Source organism: Nerophis lumbriciformis, linkage group LG15 (assembly GCF_033978685.3).
Source record: "Nerophis lumbriciformis linkage group LG15, RoL_Nlum_v2.1, whole genome shotgun sequence".
NCBI classification, from domain to species: domain Eukaryota; kingdom Metazoa; phylum Chordata; class Actinopteri; order Syngnathiformes; family Syngnathidae; genus Nerophis; species Nerophis lumbriciformis.
Genome location: NC_084562.2, coordinates 28350645 through 28368386, shown reverse-complemented (window position 1 = coordinate 28368386; position 17742 = coordinate 28350645). Strand labels below are relative to the sequence as shown.

The window sequence follows — 17742 nt, the reverse complement described above, 5'->3', positions numbered from 1 at the left end:
ATGTGTTTCTAACGTAAACACGACAAGCTTTTATCTCAATGCCACGATCAAGCAAAAATCTATCAAATGAGAACAAAAAGGACGAATTGATGTCGATTAATGAAAGAAAAGTGGCAAAAAAAACAAAAACAATGTGTGGCCAAACGTGTGACGTCACGTAACGGAATCTACTGACCAATCACAAGACGCCTCTGCTGTGTTGTGTCCAATCAGCAGAGAGCAGGTCTATGTGACGTCACGTAACGGAATCTCCTGGCCAATCACAAGACGCCTCCTGCTGTGTTGTGTCCAATCAGCGGAGAGCAGGTCTACCTCGCTATCACTCGCTAGCAAGTTAGCTCCAGCAGGCGCTAAGTCTTCCACCTTCTTCTCCTCTTCTTGTCTTTAAAAGTGTTCGCTGTCTTCAAAGTTCCTCTGGGAGAACACGCCCGAAGGTAAAATGTTTATTTGCGTGAGGCTGCTTGAACATGTTGTGTTATATTATAGCGTGTTGTGCAGTTATTAGCGACACAATAGCTAACTTTGCAACGAAGAGTCACAAATGTGCTAAAATGACACCAATTATTATTAAAATGTACTCAAATATCATCTTTTATTATCTCCTGTTTATTTTACATAAACTGTGGATCTTATCTTTCTGTATGGCAAAACATGTTATTATTATTCAGATGCATGATGAACATGTTATTATTATTCAGATGCATGATGAACATGTTATTATTATTATTATTCAGATGCATGATGAACATGTTATTATTATTATTATTCAGATGCATGATGAACATGTTATTATTATTCAGATGCATGATGAACATGTTATTATTATTATTATTCAGATGCATGATGAACATGTTATTATTATTATTATTCAGATGCATGATGAACATGTTATTATTATTCAGATGCATGATGAACATGTTATTATTATTATTATTCAGATGCATGATGAACATGTTATTATTATTATTATTCAGATGCATGATGAACATGTTATTATTATTCAGATGCATGATGAACATGTTATTATTATTATTATTCAGATGCATGATGAACATGTTATTATTATTCAGATGCATGATGAACATGTTATTATTCAGATGCATGATGAACATGTTATTATTATTATTATTATTCAGATGCAGTTCATGCTGCTGTTCAGCCGCCAAGGCAAGCTGCGCCTGCAGAAGTGGTATGTACCTCTTTCTGACAAGGAGAGGAAGAAGATCTCCAGGGACCTGGTCCAGACCATCCTGGCCAGGAAGCCCAAGATGTGCAGCTTCTTGGAGTGGAGAGACCTGAAGATTGTTTACAAGAGGTGAGAACTACAGTAGATACATTCACAAAGATTGTTTATAAGAGGTGAGAACTACAGTAGATACATTCACAAAGATTGTTTACAAGAGGTGACAACTACGGTAGGCACTAGAGATGCGCGGTTTGCGGGCACAACCGCGGAGTCCGTGGATTATCCGCGGATCGGGCGGATGAAATAAAAAAAAATTAGATTTTATCCGCGGGTCGGGTCGGGCGATTGAAATAAAAAAAAATTAGATTTTAAATAGATTCAGGCGGGTGGCAGTTAAACCAATTGGTAAATATATATACATAGTTAAATGTTGTTACCCACATACGAAAAACGAGCAGGCACCTGCAGCATATGCCACAACAGAAGAAGAAAAAAGAAAAGAGATGGACACTTTTACGGAGCGGAGAAGGGACGCCTCGCCGGGGTCCGGGACCGAGGCCCCTTCCCCCGAGAGGGCCCCACCGGGAGCCGTAGCTGAGGCGATCCGCGAGAAGGGCCCGACGCACGTCCAGGGTCACCACCGCGCCCACCGCACCGACACCCCGCCTCGTCCGCCTTCGCCGCGGCCGGCGTCACGCGCAGCAGGTAAGCAGCTTACCTGCCCGCCACCCCCGTGGCCGGGGGCTCGTAACAGGGGTCACTCCGCGCGCTCCGCCCGCGCAGCTTACCTGCCCGCCACCCCTGTTGCCGGGGGGCGCGTAACAGGGGTCACTCCGCGCGCAGTGCGCTCACGAAAGGGGTGGGGCTCACCCTGGTTGATATAGAGAGCAGGACGGTGGCCATGGAAGTTGGAACCCGCTAAGGAGTGTGTAACAACCCACCTGCCGAATCAACTAGCCCTGAAAATGGATGGCGCTGGAGCGTTGGGCCCATACCCGGCCGTCGCCGGCAGCGAGACGCGCTTGGAGGTGCGCTCAGCGCGGCTCCCATATGATTGCGCACTGGTGTGCGTCTGGGTCGTGACAACGTGGCACGCGAATGTCTGTACTGCATTGGATCAGTCTCCTTTCTTTAACAGGCAAAAGCTTTATAACCTCACCATACCTGCCAACTTTTGAAATCAGAAAAACCTAGTAGCCAGGGTCCAAGGGCTGCAGGCCCCGGTAGGTCCAGGACAAAGTCCTGGTGGAGGGTTCAGGGCTTCGCCCCCCGACGCAAAATAATTATTAGCATTCAGACAGGTTAAAATGTTGCTAAAACCATCACTTTTCTATCAGTCACAGTGACTTTTCAAAACAAAAATATTACAGCAAAAATCATATGGGTTGATTGACATGTTTATTCTGTAAGCTAACTTCAATAGTTTGAAATTATTTTGACAGTTAATGCCAGTTATCCTGTCAACCTTTCACAAGACTTCAATTTGTTAATTGAAAGTATAAACAGTATAAACACTTTTTCCAGTAAACAAATGGTAAAACAGTACTAAACAATTCCATTAAAAAAAAAATTGGTGTCATTATTAACTTTCTGTCCAAGCTTGTATAATCTACTGCCTTGTTCAATTGTAAAAAATATTCTGTGCCTAAAATTCACATTTCTATCACAATTATCATACTGTAAACATGGTAAGCTAACTTCATTAAAATTAATAGTCCTGTCAATAGCATGGAATTACAATTCAAATGTAGTTTTTTTGTAAGCCTTTCAAAAGAATTCAAAATATGAAAAATTAATGAAAATTAATTTAAGCCATCAGACACTTGAAAAGTGGCACATCACATCTCTAATGTAATCATTTTAACTTTTCAACAGAAATAGCACTGCAAAAATATTAAGGACATACTTCTGTATTTTGGTAGTTATGCTGTCAACATTTAACAAGATTTCTTTAACTTGGACTTGAAAGCATAAATAGTATAAACACTTTTAACAGTATAACAGTACTAAACAATTCCAATAGATAACATTGGTGTCATTACCTTTTTGTGGCTAAAATCCAAATTTATTCTATCAGATTGATCATACTGCAAAAATGATATGGTAACTTTATGATAAGTTTACTTGAAGTGGCATAAAACACTGAAAGTGATTGTTCCTATAACCCCTTTGTTTCAAATGTTTTATGCCACTTCAAGTTGTCAAAGACGTGCTGTGAAATACAGCCGACAGGATTGCGCACCAAACACGAAGCAAGGCCAAAGCGCATGCATGGTGCAGGAGAACAAAGGACTTCTTTCATTTAAGGTTTGTGATAAACCATCAAACTCATTCGTTAAAAGGACTCTATAGTAATATAAAGTGAGTTTTTCTGGACATTATCATGCAAGAAAAGTTTATTTTTGGGACCGCGATCACCGCGTAATGATTTTTAAAGGTTGCATTACAAACATTTAACTGTCCCATGTGATCAGCCAGTGCGATTGGAAGTCCATGCTCAATTATTGCCTCCGTAAATAAAACTTCGGCATTTATCACATCCAAAGAATCTGTTTGGGCGACGAAAAACGTTGAAAGTTTTCCACTTGTATCGCTAGCAACGGCATTAGACTTGTGTTTTTTTGTCCCAACGTGGTCTTTTACATGGCTAATTCCTCCGTGTCCGATCGAAAAATCTTGTCTGCACAAGGTGCAATTCGCGTAGTTTTCACCCTTTTTTTTTTTTAATTAATGAAAAACCGTATTTTTTATCACTGCAACCGTAACCCGGAATAGGTTGATGAAAACCGTACGAATTACGGGAAAACCGGAGTAGTTGGCAGGTATGCCTCACTAATGCCTTGCATCGTCTATATTAGATATATAACAACGGGCGGGTGCGGGCGGATGGCGGGCGGGTGCAGGTCTGATCAAATGTTACATCGGGTGGATGGCGGATGGTTGACGACTTTCTGATGCGGTTGCGGATGAAATAATTGCCTATCCGCGCATCTCTAGTAGGTACACTCCCAAATATTGTTTACAAGAGGTGAGAAGTACATTACAGTATGTACATTCCTATCAATATTGCTATCAATTCCACAGTAAGAGTGATGGATGAGTGATAGTGTGTCTAAATGACACTCACCGAGACGTGTGATGTGTTGCAGATACGCCAGCTTGTACTTCTGCTGTGCGGTGGAGGATCAGGACAACGAGCTGATCACCTTGGAGATCATCCATCGATACGTGGAGCTGTTGGACAAGTACTTTGGCAGCGTGAGTAGTACTACTGTTGGCCACAGGACGTACTTGCTCACCTGACTGCTCGCAGGTGTGTGAGCTGGATATCATCTTCAACTTCGAGAAGGCCTACTTCATCCTGGATGAGTTCCTGCTGGGTGGGGAAGCCCAGGAGACCTCCAAGAAAAATGTGCTGAAGGCCATAGAACAAGCCGACCTGCTGCAGGAGGTAAGGCAGCCTAAACACTAACATTTAGCCCAAAAGTACTCCACGTATGTCTAAAAGTACTACACGTTTGTCTAAAAGTATTAAACGTTTGTCTAAAAGTACTACATGTTTGTCTAAAAGTACTACACGTATGTCTAAAAGTACTCCATGTTTGTCTAAAAGTACTACACGTATGTCTAAAAGTACTACATGTTTGTCTAAAAGTAATACATGTTTGTCTTAAAGTACTACACGTTTGTCTAAAAGTATTAAACGTTTGTCTAAAAGTATTAAACGTTTGTCTAAAAGTATTAAACGTTTGTCTAAAAGTATTAAACGTTTGTCTAAAAGTACTACACGTTTGTCTAAAAGTACTACACGTATGTCTAAAAGTAATACATGTTTGTCTAAAAGTACTACACGTTTGTCTAAAAGTAATACATGTTTGTCTAAAAGTATTAAACGTTTGTCTAAAAGTACTACATGTTTGTCTAAAAGTATTAAACGTTTGTCTAAAAGTACTACACGTTTGTCTAAAAGTACTACATGTTTGTCTAAAAGTACTACACAGTTTTGTCTAAAGGTACTCCAATTTTGTCTAAAAGTGCTCCACAGTTCTGTCTAAAAGTACTCACACAGTTTTGTCTAAAAATACTACACAGTTTTGTCTAAAAATACTACACAATTTGTCTAAAAATACTACAGTTTTGTCTAAAAATACTACACAATTTTGTCTAAAAGTACTACACAGTTTTGTCTAAAAATACTACACAATTTTGTCTAAAAGTACTACACAGTTCTGTCTAAAAGTACTCACACAGTTTTGTCTAAAAATACTACACAATTTGTCTAAAAATACTACACAGTTTTGTCTAAAATACTACACAATTTGTCTAAAAATACTACACAGTTTTGTCTAAAATACTACACAATTTGTCTAAAAGTACTCACACAGTTTTGTCTTAAAATACTACAGTTTTGTCTAAAAATACTACACAGTTTTGTCTAAAAATACTACACAATTTTGTCTAAAAGTACTACACAGTTCTGTCTAAAAGTACTCACACAGTTTTGTCTAAAAATACTACAGTTTTGTCTAAAAATACTACACAATTTGTCTAAAAATACTACACAGTTTTGTCTAAAATACTACACAATTTGTCTAAAAATACTACACAGTTTTGTCTAAAAATACTACACAATTTTGTCTAAAAGTACTACACAGTTCTGTCTAAAAGTACTCACACAGTTTTGTCTAAAAATACTACAGTTTTGTCTAAAAATACTACACAATTTTGTCTAAAAGTACTACACAGTTCTGTCTAAAAGTACTCACACAGTTTTGTCTAAAAATACTAGTTTTGTCTAAAAATACTACACAATTTGTCTAAAAGTACTACACAGTTTTGTCTAATAGCAATACAGTTTTGTCTAAAAGTACTACACAGTTTTGTCTAAAAGTACTACACAGTTTTGTCTAAAAGTACTACACAGTTTTGTCTAAAAGTACTACACAGTTTTGTCTAAAGGTACTCCAATTTTGTCTAAAAGTGCTCCACAGTTCTGGCTTAAAGTACTCACACAGTTTTGTCTAAAAATACTACACAATTTGTCTAAAAATACTACACAGTTTTGTCTAAAAATACTACACAATTTTGTCTAAAAGTACTACACAGTTTTGTCTAAAAATACTACACAATTTTGTCTAAAAGTACTCACACAGTTTTGTCTAAAAATACTACACAATTTGTCTAAAAATACTACACAGTTTTGTCTAAAATACTACACAATTTGTCTAAAAATACTACACAGTTTTGTCTAAAAATACTACACAATTTTGTCTAAAAGTACTACACAGTTCTGTCTAAAAGTACTCACACAGTTTTGTCTAAAAATACTACAGTTTTGTCTAAAAATACTACACAATTTTGTCTAAAAGTACTACACAGTTCTGTCTAAAAGTACTCACAGTTTTGTCTAAAAATACTACAGTTTTGTCTAAAAAATACTACACAATTTGTCTAAAAATACTACACAGTTTTGTCTAAAAATACTACACAATTTGTCTAAAAATACTACACAGTTTTGTCTAAAAATACTACACAATTTTGTCTAAAAGTACTACACAGTTCTGTCTAAAAGTACTCACACAGTTTTGTCTAAAAATACTAGTTTTGTCTAAAAATACTACACAATTTGTCTAAAAGTACTACACAGTTTTGTCTAAAAGTACTACACAGTTTTGTCTAAAAGTACTACACAGTTTTGTCTAAAGGTACTCCAATTTTGTCTAAAAGTGCTCCACAGTTCTGTCTAAAAGTACTCACACAGTTTTGTCTAAAAATACTACACAGTTTTGTCTAAAAATACTACACAATTTGTCTAAAAATACTACACAGTTTTGTCTAAAAATACTACACAATTTTGTCTAAAAGTACTACACAGTTTTGTCTAAAAGCAATACACAGTTTTGTCTAATAGTACTACACAGTTTTGTCTAAAAGTACTCAGTTTTGTCTAAAAGTACTACACAGTTTTGTCTAAAAGCAATACACAGTTTTGTCTAATAGTACTACACAGTTTTGTCTAAAAGTACTCAGTTTTGTCTAAAAGTACTACACAGTTTTGTCTAAAAGTACTCAGTTTTGTCTAAAAGTACTACACAGTTTTGTCTAAAAGTACTACACAGTTTTGTCTAAAAGCAATACACAGTTTTGTCTAATAGTACTACACAGTTTTGTCTAAGTACTCAGTTTTGTCTAAAAGTACTACACAGTTTTGTCTAAAAGTACTACACAGTTTTGTCTAAAAGTACTACACAGTTTTGTCTAAAAGTACTCAGTTTTGTCTAAAAGTACTCAGTTTTGTCTAAAAGTACTCCACAGTTTTGTCTAAAGGTACTCCAATTTTGTCTAAAAGTGCTCCACAGTTCTGTCTAAAAGTACTCACACAGTTTTGTCTAAAAATACTACACAGTTTTGTCTAAAAATACTACACAATTTGTCTAAAAATACTACACAGTTTTGTCTAAAAATACTACACAATTTTGTCTAAAAGTACTACACAGTTTTGTCTAAAAGCAATACACAGTTTTGTCTAAAAGTACTACACAGTTTTGTCTAAAAGCAATACACAGTTTTGTCTAATAGTACTACACAGTTTTGTCTAAAAGTACTCAGTTTTGTCTAAAAGTACTACACAGTTTTGTCTAAAAGTACTCAGTTTTGTCTAAAAGTACTACACAGTTTTGTCTAAAAGTACTACACAGTTTTGTCTAAAAGCAATACACAGTTTTGTCTAATAGTACTACACAGTTTTGTCTAAGTACTCAGTTTTGTCTAAAAGTACTACACAGTTTTGTCTAAAAGCAATACACAGTTTTGTCTAAAGTTACTCCACAGTTTTGTCTAAAAGTACTCCAATTTTGTCTAAAAGTACTCCACAGTTCTGTCTAGAAGTACTCATACAGTTTTGTCTAAAAATACTACACAATTTGTCTAAAAATACTACACAGTTTTGTCTAAAAATACTACACAATTTTGTCTAAAAGTACTACACAGTTTTGTCTAAAAGTACTCCACAGTTTTATCCATCAGTAATGTAATGTGATGTGTGTGTCTGCGAAACATCGTTAAAGAATAAGTGTACAGTAATGTGATGTGTGTGTGCAGGAACATTGTTAAAGAATCAGTGTACAGTAATGTGATGTGTGTGTGCAGGAACATTATTAAAGAATCAGTGTACAGTAATGTGATGTGTGTGTACAGGAACATTGTTAAAGAATAAGTGTACAGTAATGTGATGTGTGTGTGCAGGAACATTGTTAAAGAATAAGTGTACAGTAATGTGATGTGTGTGTGCAGGAACATTGTTAAAGAATAAGTGTACAGTAATGTGATGTGTGTGTGCAGGAACATCGTTAAAGAATAAGTGTACAGTAATGTGATGTGTGTGTGCAGGAACATCGTTAAAGAATCAGTGTACAGTAATGTGATGTGTGTGTGCAGGAACATTGTTAAAGAATAAGTGTACAGTAATGTGATGTGTGTGTGCAGGAACATTGTTAAAGAATCAGTGTACAGTAATGTGATGTGTGTGTGCAGGAACATTATTAAAGAATCAGTGTACAGTAATGTGATGTGTGTGTACAGGAACATTGTTAAAGAATAAGTGTACAGTAATGTGATGTGTGTGTGCAGGAACATTGTTAAAGAATCAGTGTACAGTAATGTGATGTGTGTGTGCAGGAACATTATTAAAGAATCAGTGTACAGTAATGTGATGTGTGTGTACAGGAACATTGTTAAAGAATAAGTGTACAGTAATGTGATGTGTGTGTGCAGGAACATTGTTAAAGAATAAGTGTACAGTAATGTGATGTGTGTGTGCAGGAACATTGTTAAAGAATAAGTGTACAGTAATGTGATGTGTGTGTGCAGGAACATTGTTAAAGAATCAGTGTACAGTAATGTGATGTGTGTGTGCAGGAACATTGTTAAAGAATAAGTGTACAGTAATGTGATGTGTGTGTGCAGGAACATTGTTAAAGAATCAGTGTACAGTAATGTGATGTGTGTGTGCAGGAACATTATTAAAGAATCAGTGTACAGTAATGTGATGTGTGTGTACAGGAACATTGTTAAAGAATAAGTGTACAGTAATGTGATGTGTGTGTGCAGGAACATTATTAAAGAATCAGTGTACAGTAATGTGATGTGTGTGTACAGGAACATTGTTAAAGAATAAGTGTACAGTAATGTGATGTGTGTGTGCAGGAACATTGTTAAAGAATAAGTGTACAGTAATGTGATGTGTGTGTGCAGGAACATTGTTAGAGAATAAGTGTACAGTAATGTGATGTGTGTGTGCAGGAACATTGTTAAAGAATAAGTGTACAGTAATGTGATGTGTGTGTGCAGGAACATTGTTAAAGAATCAGTGTACAGTAATGTGATGTGTGTGTGCAGGAACATTGTTAGAGAATAAGTGTACAGTAATGTGATGTGTGTGTGCAGGAACATTGTTAAAGAATAAGTGTACAGTAATGTGATGTGTGTGTGCAGGAACATTGTTAAAGAATCAGTGTACAGTAATGTGATGTGTGTGTGCAGGAACATTGTTAAAGAATAAGTGTACAGTAATATGATGTGTGTGTGTGTGTGCAGGAGGCGGAGGCTCCACGCAGTGTCTTGGAGGAAATCGGGCTGACATAAATGCGAGCCAGCGTTCGTCGTGTTTGTGTCACTTTGTGTCTTTGCTGTTGTGTTGACAAGTGTGCTCGTCTAGCATGTCCTGTGATTGTGCTTCTATGTGTCTCTATTTGTGTAGCACATGCCCTCAGCCCCTCCTCGTGGAAAACTACACTCAAGTAGCAACATCGTCATTTATTAGCACTTCCTGTTGGAGACCTTGAAAACAAGTTTGGACTAATGTACCATGTCAACTACTTCCTGTTCAGTGTTATGTTTGTGGAATATATTTCTATTTCTCTGTGACCAAAGAGCCGTGATCATGTGACATCAGAGGTCACACGTTAGTATTCAAGTAAGAAAGTATTCATCCTGCTAGGAGAGGCATCACTTTGACTTTCTCTCCAGCAGGACAACAACACATCAATAGTCTCACTGCCAAACAATATTACACTTGGACACAATGTTCACATCAATAAATGTCTGCAAAGTGAAACCACTTGTCTGTCTTGCACTTTGACTGCCACTGATTCTATGGTCTGAAGATAAGGAACATGTGACCTCTGACCTGACTCAGATATTTACTGTAATGAAATAAGAAGGAGTTCCATGATCGACTTTGTAGTTGTGTCATCGGATTTGCGGTCTCATGTTTTGGACACTCGGGTGAAGAGAGGGGCGGAGCTTTCAACCGATCACCACCTGGTGGTGAGTTGGCTGCGATGGTGGGGGAGGATGCCGGACAGACCTGGCAGGCCCAAACGCATTGTGAGGGTTTGCTGGGAACGTCTGGCAGAGTCTCCTGTCAGAGAGAGTTTCAATTCCCACCTCCGGAAGAACTTTGAACATGTCACGAGGGAGGTGCTGGACATTGAGTCCGAGTGGACCATGTTCCGCGCCTCTATTGTCGAGGCGGCTGATTGGAGCTGTGGCCGCAAGGTAGTTGGTGCCTGTCGTGGCGGTAATCCTAGAACCCGTTGGTGGACACCGGCGGTGAGGGATGCCGTCAAGCTGAAGAAGGAGTCCTATCGGGTTCTTTTGGCTCATAGGACTCCTGAGGCAGCGGACAAGTACCGACAGGCCAAGCGGTGTGCGGCTTCAGCGGTTGCGGAGGCAAAAACTCGGACATGGGAGGAGTTCGGGGAAGCCATGGAAAACGACTTCCGGACGGCTTCGAAGCGATTCTGGACCACCATCCGCCGCCTCAGGAAGGGGAAGCAGTGCACTATCAACACCGTGTATGGTGCGGATGGTGTTCTGCTGACCTCGACTGCGGATGTTGTGGATCGGTGGAGGGAATACTTCGAAGACCTCCTCAATCCCACCAACACGTCTTCCTATGAGGAAGCAGTGCCTGGGGAATCTGTGGTGGGCTCTTCTATTTCTGGGGCTGAGGTTGCTGAGGTAGTTAAAAAGCTCCTCGGTGGCAAGGCCCCGGGGGTGGATGAGATCCGCCCGGAGTTCCTTAAGGCTCTGGATGCTATGGGGCTGTCTTGGTTGACAAGACTCTGCAGCATCGCGTGGACATCGGGGGCGGTGCCTCTGGATTGGCAGACCGGGGTGGTGGTTCCTCTCTTTAAGAAGGGGAACCGGAGGGTGTGTTCTAACTATCGTGGGATCACACTCCTCAGCCTTCCCGGTAAGGTCTATTCAGGTGTACTGGAGAGGAGGCTACACCGGATAGTCGAACCTCGGATTCAGGAGGAACAGTGTGGTTTTCGTCCTGGTCGTGGAACTGTGGACCAGCTCTATACTCTGGGCAGGGTCCTTGAGGGTGCATGGGAGTTTGCCCAACCAGTCTACATGTGCTTTGTGGACTTGGAGAAGGCATTCGACCGTGTCCCTCGGGAAGTCCTGTGGGGGAGTGCTCAGGGAGTATGGGGTATCGGACTGTCTGATTTTGGCGGTCCGCTCCCTGTATGATCAGTGTCAGAGCTTGGTCCGCATTGCCGGCAGTAAGTCGGACACGTTTCCAGTGAGGGTTGGACTCCGCCAAGGCTGCCCTTTGTCACCCATTCTGTTCATAACTTTTATGGACAGAATTTCTAGACGCAGTCAGGGCGTTGAGGGGATCTGGTTTGGTGGCTGCAGGATTAGGTCTCTGCTATTTGCAGATGATGTGGTCCTGATGGCTTCATCTGGCCAAGATCTTCAGCTCTCGCTGGATCGGTTCGCAGCCGAGTGTGAAGCGACTGGGATGGGAATCAGCACCTCCAAGTCCAAGTCCATGGTTCTCTCCCGGAAAAGGGTGGAGTGCCATCTCCGGGTTGGGGAGGAGATCTTGCCCCAAGTGGAGGAGTTCAAGTACCTCGGAGTCTTGTTCACGAGTGGGGGAAGAGTGGATCGTGAGATCGACAGGCGGATCGTTGCGGCGTCTTCAGTAATGCGGACGCTGTATCGATCCGATGTGGTGAAGAAGGAGCTGAGCCGGAAGGCAAAGCTCTCGATTTACCGGTCGATCTACGTTCCCATCCTCACCTATGGTCATGAGCTTTGGGTTATGACCGAAAGGACAAGATCACGTGTACAAGCGGCCGAAATGAGTTTCCTCCGCCGGGTGGCGGGGCTCTCCCTTAGAGATAGGGTGAGAAGCTCTGTCATTCGGGGGGAGCTCAAAGTAAAGCCGCTGCTCCTCCACATGGAGAGGAGCCAGATGAGGTGGTTCGGGCATCTGGTCAGGATGCCACCCGAACGCCTCCCTAGGAAGGTGTTTCGGGCACGTCCGACCGGTAGGAGGCCACGGGGAAGACCCAGGACACGTTGGGAAGACTATGTCTCCCGGCTGGCCTGGGAACGCCTCGGGATCCCCCGGGAGGAGCTGGACGAAGTGGCTGGGGAGAGGGAAGTCTGGGCTTCCCTGCTTAGGCTGCTGCCCCCGCGACCCGACCTCGGATAAGCGGAAGAAGATGGATGGATGGATGGATGGAAATAAGAAGGAAGATGTGACCTCTGACCTGACAGAAGAAGTTTCTAGTACAGAATAAGAAGAAACGTGACCTCTGACCTGACTCAGACATTTATTGTAATGAAATAAGAAGGAACATGTGACCTCTGACCTGATGGATAAGAAGTTTCTAGTAGAGAATAGGAAGAAACATGTGACCTTTGACCTGACGGATAAGAAGTTTGTAGTAGAGAATAAGAAGAAAAATGACCTCTGACCTGACTCAGATATTTATTGTAATGAAATAAAAAGGAACATGTGACCTCTGACCTGACTCAAATATTTATTGTAATGAAATAAGGAACATGTGACCTCTGACTTGATGGATAAGAAGTTTCTAGTAGAGAATAGGAAGAAACATGTGACCTTTGACCTGACGGATAAGAAGTTTGTAGTAGAGAATAAGAAGAAACATGACCTCTGACCTGACTCAGATATTTATTGTAATGAAATAAGAAGAAACATGACCTCTGACCTGACTCAGACATTTATTGTAATGAAATAAGAAGGAACATGTGACCTCTGTCCTGATGGATAAGAAGTTGCTAGTAGAGAATAGGAAGAACCATGTGACCTCTGACCTGACGGATAAGAAGTTTGTAGTAGAGAATAAGAAGAAAGGTGACCTCTGACCTGAGTAGTAGAGAGTCACTTCTCTCCAGCATCTTCCTTCGTGCTTTGCTCTCCTTCCATAAAAGCTTTGGGACTTTCTCCTGCACAAACTTCCTGCTCATCACTCCTGTTGTCCTCCAGAAGATCTTCTTGGTCTCCATGCGAGTGTCCAGAGGAAGAAGAAGACCTGTCTTCAGCAGAGGAACTTCTCTTCTTGCTCCTCTTCTTGCTCTTCTTCTTGCTCTTCTTGGAGTGTTTGTGATGGCGACCTTGTTTTCCCTCCTTCTTCTCCGGGCTGAGACCGACTTTCTTCTCTCGCCGTTCTCTGCTTCTTTCTGCATCTCGGCTCCAGCTGTGTCTTCTGTCTCCATTCTCATCTTTGCTGTTGTTCCTCACCTGCTTCTTTGAGTCCTTCTCCTTGCTCCTGGTGTCTCTGCTTCTGCTCCTGGTGTCTCTGCTTCTGCTCCTGGTGTCTGGGCTTCTACTCCTGGTGTCTCTGCTCCTGGTGTCTGGGCTTCTGCTCCTGGTGCTGCGCTCCGTGTCCCTCCTGTGCCAAGTCCTCCTGTGAGACCTCTGGGACCTGGGAGGACTGGAGCTGTGCTGACGGTGTCGCCAGGTGCGCTCCGAGTGGCTTCCTCTGACGCTGTGGTCAGGGGACAGGTTCAGGTCCCGGTCCGCCTCCCAGAACTCATTGGCAGGGTTTCTGAAGACGTGCAGGAAGTTACAATGTTTGCCTTTGGGACATCTGTTCCTGTCAAAGAGTCCTGAGGGAACATGCACACTGGAACGTTACAATCTTAACTCCTGACTCATCACAGATCTCAGCACACTAAACAATGACATCTCTTTGATATTTTTCATGTTCAAAAAGAATAAACAGATGTTTTTCCTCTTCGGGGCTCCTCTCAAGTTTGGTTCCAGGGACCTGGGAAGGTCTCAGTCTATCTTTATTGTATTTTATTATTCAAGTCTTAGATCTCTAGATCACTTCCAGGTCTATCTGTCCATGTAAAGTCCAAACATCTTCTTTTTTTATGGCAAAATATGCAATCATTAATTAGATGTGAAGTCATTGAAGCTTTAAAAAGGTCAATAATTCATAACTTTGATTTTGATTCATTAATGACACTTTTTACAAATCTACCACTAAAGTTCTTGGGGTCCCACTCATACAAGTTTTCAAATGAGTCCTACAGGAGATGGCAAAAAGCCGCTGCCTGACCAGGACTCAGAAAATCTGCAGACTCCTCCCACCCCCACCAAGGACTGTTTCCACTGCTGGACTCTAGAAAGAGGTTCCGCAGCCTCCGTAGCAGAACCTCCAGGTTCTGTAACAGCTTCTTCCCTCAGGCCGTAAGACTCTTGAACGCATCATAATTATCCCCTCAATTCCCCCCCAAAATGGATGAAGTGGCTGGAATATAAAGACAATATGATCTACAATGACTAATGATCTACTGCTAACGATGGATTCTGATGCGTCATCTATGTTGCTGCTTCTTGATCTTAGCGCTGCTTTCGATACCGTCGATCATAAAGACAGCACCCACCCTGGCTCTGACCTGTTCCACCTGCTGCCCTCTGGGAAGCGCTACAGGTGCATTAAAACCAAAACAAACAGGCTAAAGAACAGCTTCTTCCCCAGGGCCATAACCATCCTGAACGGACTGCCCCATTGTCCCTCATAACTGCCTTCTCTTCGGTGCAATAACCCATTCCACCAACCACCCTGTTTTTGTTTTGTTTTTTCATGTATATATTCATTTCACACCATATTCATTGCACTTCTACATTTTTTTTATTTTTATATATTTGCACATTGTTTTTCTAGCATGCACACATCGCATTGTATGGAATGGCCTCAATCTCGTTACCTTGCGTAATGACAATAAAGCTGATTCTGATTCTGATTCTGATAATATTTTATTAGAGCGTATCAAAACACGTATTGGTATGTCAGACTTAGCTTTGTCGTGGTTTAACTCTTATCTTACTGACAGGATGCAGTGCGTCTCCCATAATAATGTGACCTCGGACTATGTTAAGGTAACGTGCGGAGTTCCTCAGGGTTCGGTTCTTGGCCCTGCACTCTTCAGTATTTACATGCTGCCGCTAGGCGACATCATACGCAAATACGGTGTTAGCTTTCATTGTTATGCTGATGACAGCCAACTCTACATGCCCCTAAAGCTGACCAACACGCCGGATTGTAGTCAGCTGGAGGCGTGTCTTAATGAAATTAAACAATGGATGTCCGCTAACTTCTTGCAACTCAACGCCAAGAAAACGAAAATGCTGATTATCGGTCCTGCTAAACACCGACATTTATTTAATAATACCACCTTAACATTTGACAACCAAACAATTACACAAGGCGAATCAGGAGAGAATCTGGGTATTATCTTCCACCCAACTCTCTCCTTTGAGTCACACATTAAGAGTGTTACTAAAACGGCCTTCTTTCATCTCCGTAATATCGCTAAAATTCGTTCTATTTTATCCACTAGCGACGCTGAGATCATTATTCATGCGTTCGTTACGTCTCGTCTCGACTACTGTAACGTATTATTTTCGGGTCTCCCTATGTCTAGCATTAAAAGATTACAGTTGGTACAAAATGCGGCTGCTAGACTTTTGACAAGAACAAGAAAGTTTGATCATATTACGCCTATACTGTATATACACCTTTATATACATATATACATATATATATACCTATACTGGCTCACCTGCACTGGCTTCCTGTGCACTTAAGATGTGACTTTAAGGTTTTACTACTTACGTATAAAATACTACACGGTCTAGCTCCGTCCTATCTTGTCGATTGTATTGTACCATATGTCCCGGCAAGAAATCTGCGTTCAAAGAACTCCCGCTTATTAGTTATTCCCAGAGCCCAAAAAAAGTCTGCGGGCTATAGAGCGTTTTCTATTGGGGCTCCAGTACTATGGAATGCCCTCCCGGTAACAATTAGAGATGCTACCTCAGTAGAAGCATTTAAGTCCCATCTTAAAACTCATTTGTATACTCTAGCCTTTAAATAGCCCCAGTTGATCTGCCGTTTCTTTTCTTTTCTCCTCTGCTCCCCTATTCCTTGTGGAGGGGGGGGGGGGGCACAGGTCCGGTGGCCATGGATGAAGTGCTGGCTGTCCAGAGTCGGGACCCAGGGTGGACCGCTCGCCTGTGCATCGACTGGGAACATCTCTGCGCTGCTGACCCGTCTCCGCTCTGGATGGTGTCCTGCTGGCCCCACTATGGACTGGACTCTTACTATTATGTTGGATCCACTATGGACTGGACTCTCACAATATTATGTCAGACCCACTCGACATCCATTGCTTTCGGTCTCCCCTAGAGGGGGGGGGTTACCCACATATGCGGTCCTCTCCAAGGTTTCTCATAGTCATTCACATCGACGTCCCACTGGGGTGAGTTTTTCCTTGCCCTTATGTGGGCTTTGTACCGAGGATGTCGTTGTGGCTTGTGCAGCCCTTTGAGACACTTGTGATTTAGGGCTATATAAATAAACATTGAATGATTGATTGATTGATGTAATAATGTCATGTCAAGTCAGTTAAAGGAGCCATATGTAATAAAGTCATCATTCTTAAATCATGTTCTTTTCCAATGCCTCTATAAGTGCTAACTGTAGTTCATATGATCATTTCTAAATGACATGTACATATTGTTATTGTTTTCATTTCCATGCCCCGCCCTCCACCGTTTGACTATTGATGTTTAATGCCTCTCTACATCCACTCTAGTGATAGTCTTCTAAGGCCTTCATGTTCACAAAGCCATGTTTTAATGACTTGTGATGCTTTTCAAACATGTTGTTGAACATGTGGAGAAGTGAGGGTTAAACCAACGTGTGCTCACCACAAATGGCGTTCTTCCAGCGAGTGACAGGACAGAGCTGACAGTGAAGCTGCTTGCCGGCGTAGAACCTCCCGTTGAACTTGATGAGAGCGTCTCTGCACTGCTGCTCACTGCTCACACACAGAAGGAGAAGTTGCTCCAAACTTGACTTTATTCAGCAGACTGACTTGTGCACACTTACGTGTCAAACTGCACTGACTTGTGCACACTTACGTGTCAAACTGCACTGACTTGTGCACACTTACGTATCGAACTGCACTGACTTGTGCACACTTACGTGTCAAACTGCACTGACTAGTGCACACTTACGTGTCAAACGGCACTGACTTGTGCACACTTACGTGTCAAACTGCACTGACTTGTGCTCACTTGTGTGTCAAACTGCACTGACTAGTGCACACTTACGTGTCAAACTGCACTGACTTGTGCACACTTACGTGTCAAACTGCACTGACTTGTGCACACTTACGTGTCAAACTGCACTGACTTGTGCTCACTTATG

General features: G+C 41.5%; 2 protein-coding genes across 7 annotated transcripts in view; one reads left to right on the top strand and one right to left on the bottom strand.

Annotated features, from left to right (window-relative positions):
• Window positions 1–275: 275 nt before the first annotated feature.
• ap1s2 (adaptor related protein complex 1 subunit sigma 2) lies at window positions 276–10301 on the top strand. Of its 2 annotated transcripts, none has more exons than XM_072914822.1 (5): window positions 276–434; window positions 1137–1315; window positions 4336–4431; window positions 4500–4637; window positions 9782–10301. In XM_072914822.1, the coding sequence occupies exons 2-4, from the start codon at window positions 1137–1139 to the stop codon at window positions 4603–4605; spliced, it is 381 nt and encodes a 126-aa protein (XP_072770923.1). In that variant the 5' UTR covers window positions 276–434; the 3' UTR covers window positions 4606–4637; window positions 9782–10301. The 2 variants fall into 2 exon arrangements, with proteins under 2 accessions (XP_072770923.1, XP_072770922.1); XM_072914821.1 differs by having other exon boundaries at window positions 4336–4444.
• A 2712-nt stretch (window positions 10302–13013) lies between these two features.
• zrsr2 (zinc finger (CCCH type), RNA-binding motif and serine/arginine rich 2) overlaps window positions 13014–17742 on the bottom strand; it is a 34441-nt gene continuing 29712 nt past the window's right edge. Inside the window, exons 10-13 of one of the 5 annotated variants that reach the window (XR_012050842.1) lie at window positions 17241–17350; window positions 13881–14125; window positions 13225–13844; window positions 13014–13174 (exon numbers count right to left, since the gene is read on the bottom strand). Coding sequence is in view for 1 of the 5 variants with exons in the window: in XM_072914819.1 (XP_072770920.1) it covers window positions 13398–14125; window positions 17241–17350 (838 nt within the window). In the remaining 4 variants the exon portion in view is untranslated. Of the gene's footprint in view, window positions 13175–13213; window positions 14126–17240; window positions 17351–17742 lie in introns of those variants that run through there. The other 4 variants (XR_012050839.1, XR_012050841.1, XR_012050840.1 and 1 more) reach the window with 4 other exon arrangements.